The following is a 5,389-nucleotide window of genomic DNA, read 5'->3' as shown; positions in this document are numbered from 1 at the left end:
TTCCCGTTTCTCCCCAGCAAAGAAAGGGGGGGGGGGGGGGGGGGGGGGGAAGAAGGGAGGAAGTATCAACTAAACAAAAGGAAGTGTGATCCTTTAAAAAAGGAAAAAAAGGACTGCTTACTAAAATGGAGTGGAAACATCCAAGAATAATGCATTATTGCCTGTTAGAAGGTGTGTTTTCCACTTCCTGCGCTTTGTACTACTGTAACAAGTTTGGTTTTTTTTTTTAGCAAAAGGAAACAAGGTAGGTAAGAAGAATCGAAGAGATTTTTGGAGTAGACTACCTTAATGCAACTTTAGTAGCAACTATTGTAAAACATGTATTGTATAAATATACACCTAGATACACTTTACCTTGAGAAAAAATTAAAGCATTAAAAGAAAAGGTTACATAGCATAAAATTTGAGACAAAAAAAGCGCCCAACTACACAAGATGTGGGCAAGAACCCAGATCAACCTTCAAATACCAAGCTATGATTGCTGAACAAAACCCCTCAAAATGCATTATTTATGCAACTGGATAAAAATATTAGCATAGATCTTAATACCAATATTCAAGGCTAAAAAGGGACTTTAATCATCTATATCTACTCCTTTCAAGCAAGGAGTGGATGCAACACAAGGTCAGTTCACAAGTAATCATTTTTGGCCATCTCTCCTTGAGTACCATGACTCTGGCAGTTATAGTTATGCCCGATTGATTTTGCTTAACATACACTGATTGAACTCACTTTCTTCTCTCTAAAAGTTTACCTTTATGATGGATGGAGCGATTTATAAAAGCCTTCCCCATCGTGTTAAACACAGCAACAACTTTGCATGTGGAGGGCAAGATACTCTCACTTGATTTGATACCTTGTAATACTGAGCTCAGATTAAGTTGATTAGCTATTAATAGAAAATGTTATTGTTCTAAAGTATGGCTAGATTCATCTTATGTTCCTCCTCCCCCCCACTCCCTCCCCAAACCAAAAGCCAGGGCCATAGACCAAATAGGAGACATACCTAGGAAAAGAAAGCTGTAGATGGAGATGAAGCCACACACATACCACCCCCTTGGAAGCTATTTCCTCACAGCACTTCCATAGGAGACATTAAGCTAGCACAAAAATAGATAGACAAGTTCTGAACAGATACTTCCAGAGCTACAAGCAAGCATGAGGATCCTAGGGCTTTAAGCCAAGTCCTGTAACTGTGACAGAAGCACACCAAGGATGAATGGACTGAGACTGCTGGAGTGCAATAGTTTTTCCTTCCCCTCTCCCCCAACATACCACTTACAACACAGGAGAGACTGAAGCAGGAAGATGGAGGAAAACAAGTACAGTAAAAATACATCTTGCTATGAAAAAGCACCTACACAAATAGGACAAATCAAAGGAAGCCCAACTTACAGGAGTAGCAGCAGGGAAAGTACCAAATCAAATAAGAAGGCTGATGTATTTTTGGCACAAGAGATTTTCCAGTTGCAAGCTGTTCCAAAATAAAAAGAGTTTACTGTCCAAAGCTACTGAGTTTCTCCTACTAATCACAGGCAATTCTTGCCTGATGTAATGAGAGCATGCCAGAGGGGAAAAAAAAGGCCAAGGCCCAAAGCCATGCTGGCTTCTAGAGACTTTAGACTAGTAAAAACTGCTTGGCTGTGGTCTACTAATCTGATAAAAGGACTGGGAGGAGGAAGTCCTCTTTAAGAAGAGATGCACAAAGTGTTTAGCAAAAGTAATCACAGGTGGAAAGAAGCTACAATGCCTGTAGCCAGTCTATTCAGAAGAACCATCTTAGAAGTAGGATTGTGTTTGTTTATACAAAACAAAAATGAAAGCCAAAACATTTAAGTCTATGTTTCTTAACGTGTGCAGTGTAATCTAGTTAACTCTGAGCCTACACATGAACCTAACCCAGCTACAGGCAAGTATAATTCAATATAACCAAACCTCCAGTAAGGTGGAAAAAAGAATGTTGTTCCCTCTCCCACCACAGAAAATCTCTCATACAACACTTCTGATAAAACTGACAGAAGATTTGGAATAAAGGATATAATGTATTAATACAAACATATACATGTTCAGTTACATGGTAGTATTGCTGGCTTTTGTTTTCTTTAAAAAAAAAAAAAAGAAGAAGTTGACACATCACCTACCTTCAATTTTGGATCCATAGTGGTATGTTCCACTATAGAAGTGTGGCAAGGAAAATACAAGTGAGCCTAATCCCAGCATAAATGAAGAAAAGGCAAGCCATCTCGGTTTGTGCCCTCTTTCTCCAAAGAAAGATACAAATAGCGACAGTATACAAAATGCGATGTCATAGCTTGAAGAGATTAATCCAGTGAGGGAACTGTTCAGTTCATAACGTTTTTCAATAGTAGAGATGCTAACATTTACCAGGCCATTTACCACAATACCTGGAGAAGGAGAAAGAAAGATAGTTATGACAAGACAAAAGGAAAAAGAGGAGATTACCCTATCCCTACCTGCCTTATACTGTTCCAGTAGCTCTTACATTGTTACAGACATTGTGCCCGAGCATAATTTAAAACATCAGTTTGGACACGTAATGTTCTTCAAATTTACAATCTGTTCTTCCCAACAGTCTTAGAAAAAAAATCTTACTGTAAAGAAAACAAAGGGTTTTTTTGGTTTTTGTTTTTTTTTTAATACACTAAACAAAGAAGCACACCATAAACAATATCCCCCTTAGCTTTGCTTGCTAAATGGTTGCTCAAGTACCTGAACTCCCTCCAGATGGGCAGAATATAGTTAGAGTAGGGTTGTGGACAATGATTTTCAAATCTACCTTACTCTATTCATCTTACTGCTGGCATCAGCACAAAGAGTCAAGATCTGCCTACACAAGCAAAGCCCAGATTTTCACAGAAGACAGAACAATATTTGGAAACAGAAGTGAAGACAGTCTTTATTATCATTCCCTCCTGCAGTTGTATACTGCAGGATCTCTACTCATTGCAGTTCGACTTGGACATGTATTCTGGATTTGCCAATACATAAATGCATACATGCAGCAGTAACTCAGATTTCAAATTTAGTCACCTAAGCACATGCTGCCTTACAAGTTCAGAGTGATATATTCCAGAAATGTGGGAATACCAACACCGTAAGAGGCCAGAAAAGGCAAAGTCAAATGAAAGCAGGCAGTTTTCTAGCCAGCTCTGTCACATACAGAAAGCTATTAACTACTAATAATAGTAGCTGCTTTCAGGAATGACTACTACACTGCAAAGTGTTTATAAAAAGCTCATTAAGTCTTAAGCATTGCTGACAAGCCTTAAGTTAGACCACACTAGTACGTATGCACACTACTCCATTTCAATCTGCTGAATTATTTCTCAGCTTTCAATATTTTATGCTCCAATAAAAGTTGAGCGCTCCTTCCTTCCCACGTAAGAAAAAGTTGTTAGGGAACTGTTTGACACATTATTTGGAGGCTCAATAAAAGATGCAATACTATGCTGGATAATACTGGTGATATTTTAGCATTCTGGGAACTGGCATAGGCAAAGAACATTTCACCTTCTCAGATACTGGCTTCTGAAGTGTGGACGGCAGATAGACTTGTAGCTACATTAGAAGTGATTTTGCACCATATCACTATGTGAACAATGGCATTTCAGTTGTTTGGACTACTGTAACTCTGCATCTACCATTTTCCAAACAATTGTGGGAAGTTTGTTTTAGATACGATCTAAAGAGTCGAGATATGCAAGAGCTACAATATTCTTTTAAAGTGTGACCTATTGTCCCCCACTGCCCTTCCATAAAACAATTTATAACCTGGATATCAAGTCTAAGCCACTTTGATATCAAATTAGGCTTCTTATCCCTCCCTAACCCAGGAGATGGGTTAACTATACATAATATGCATTAGTTTAAGACACTTTGTATCATATTGCCAGTGTATAAACTTACTTTGAATTAAGCACTAGATGCACATCTCATTGAGAGTCTATATGTGCATATGCAGTGCTTTTCCTGACAATCACTATTAACTTTCAATTATATTTTAAATGAATGAATATTTCCCTATTACACATGGTCAACTGATGCATCATCACTATTTAGTAACAGGAGGCAATTAAAGCTAGTTAAGCAAGAGAAACTTTTTTTCAGAACTCCCACTGACACTAGCAACACTAAGACTGTAAATAGCAGTCTTATTTACAGAGGTCCAAATCCAATACAAAAAGGACAGACAAGTTCACATAATACTTCTTTAGAGCACCTGGTTTCACAACAGAATCCAGTGTCTAGAGTAAAGATTTTAGATCAAAAGGAAAACATAGAATAGGTCATGCATCAATTGGAATCACTGAGAACTAGCCCCATCTCCCACAGTATGGATCCCAACCACACAGACCCCAAGCAGGTAGTATGCTAGGTAATGCAGAGGTGGGTAGGTATAAGTGTCCATCCAATTTCACTGGAACAGGCACACAAAGCAGTGTCCACTTAGGGCTTTAATCAACAGCTGAACTGGTAGTGTTCCTCCATTCCTTGCTTGGAAAAAGCTGTTTAAGAAGAGCTTGAACCAATGAGAGGCTTTTGTTTTGTTGATGGGCTGATAAGTGCTGTGTTATCAGCTCCCTGCTGACTCTCTCACCTGTCAGGTTTGCAGACAGTATGAAGAATCCAGGAGGAGAAGATTGAAAAGTGCTGTATCACTCCACACACCTGTTTTGCCTCTAGGGTCTGGCAATACTCATGCCTTAAGCAGTAAGCAGGGAAGAGCCTGGGAATGTGCAGGCAGGGTAGGGGTTTAAACCCCTCCCTAATCAAAGGTCCTGCCAGGGCCTGGCCATGCTCTACTCAGCACTATAGAAGAAAAAGGAGGGCTGCTCTAGTGCCCCCCACTCAGTTTCTAGCCCAAGCCACTGCAGGCATATGCCTGTATTTCTTCAGTTCAGAGGGAAATTCTGTGCAGTTGCAAACTGATTCAAGCTAGGCAGGTTAGACTAACCTGCAAAGATAAAATCAATTCAGGCTCAGGCTTTTTGAATGTCTGTCCCTAGCCTGGATGATCAAAATAGGGTTTCATGTAGTACTTGGGATCCAGAACCTGGAATCCTCCCAAGGATGAAAACTAGCAAGAACTTACCTTTTCTTTTTAAAATTCAGCTGCCAAAGGAACAATATTCCTCTTATGCATCCAAAGCCAAATATGGGTTCTTTTGAAGGAGACAGTGGTTCCACGTCTTCCTCCACCTCAGACCCACACCCTCAAACTTCCAAAATGGTGCCCTAACCCCAATTTGAAGGTGGTTCTGAGCATGGGTGCCTTTCACACCTACAAAGGCTAGGCTATAATACAAAGAGCAACGCAAAGATGCATTTGATATAGCAGGAATGCATGGCTGTGTAGTTCAGTGGCTTA

The 5,389-nt window shown here is 39.7% G+C and overlaps 1 protein-coding gene across 1 annotated transcript in view; it reads right to left on the bottom strand.

Moving 5' to 3' along the window:
• Positions 1 to 2,811, bottom strand: part of SLCO4C1 (solute carrier organic anion transporter family member 4C1) — a 61,074-nt gene extending 58,263 nt beyond the window's left edge. Inside the window, exons 1-2 of the mRNA XM_025203266.1 lie at positions 2,803 to 2,811; positions 2,142 to 2,484 (exon numbers count right to left, since the gene is read on the bottom strand). Of these exons, the coding sequence (XP_025059051.1) occupies positions 2,142 to 2,484; positions 2,803 to 2,811 (352 nt within the window). The remainder of the gene's footprint in view (positions 1 to 2,141; positions 2,485 to 2,802) is intronic.
• Between the last annotated feature and the right edge of the window lie 2,578 nt (positions 2,812 to 5,389).

The sequence above is a fragment of the Alligator sinensis genome, unplaced genomic scaffold (genome assembly GCF_000455745.1).
Source record: "Alligator sinensis unplaced genomic scaffold, ASM45574v1 scaffold575_1, whole genome shotgun sequence".
Classification (NCBI taxonomy): domain Eukaryota; kingdom Metazoa; phylum Chordata; order Crocodylia; family Alligatoridae; genus Alligator; species Alligator sinensis.
Note: the sequence above shows the minus strand (reverse complement) of the source record. Positions and strands in the feature narration are given on the sequence as shown.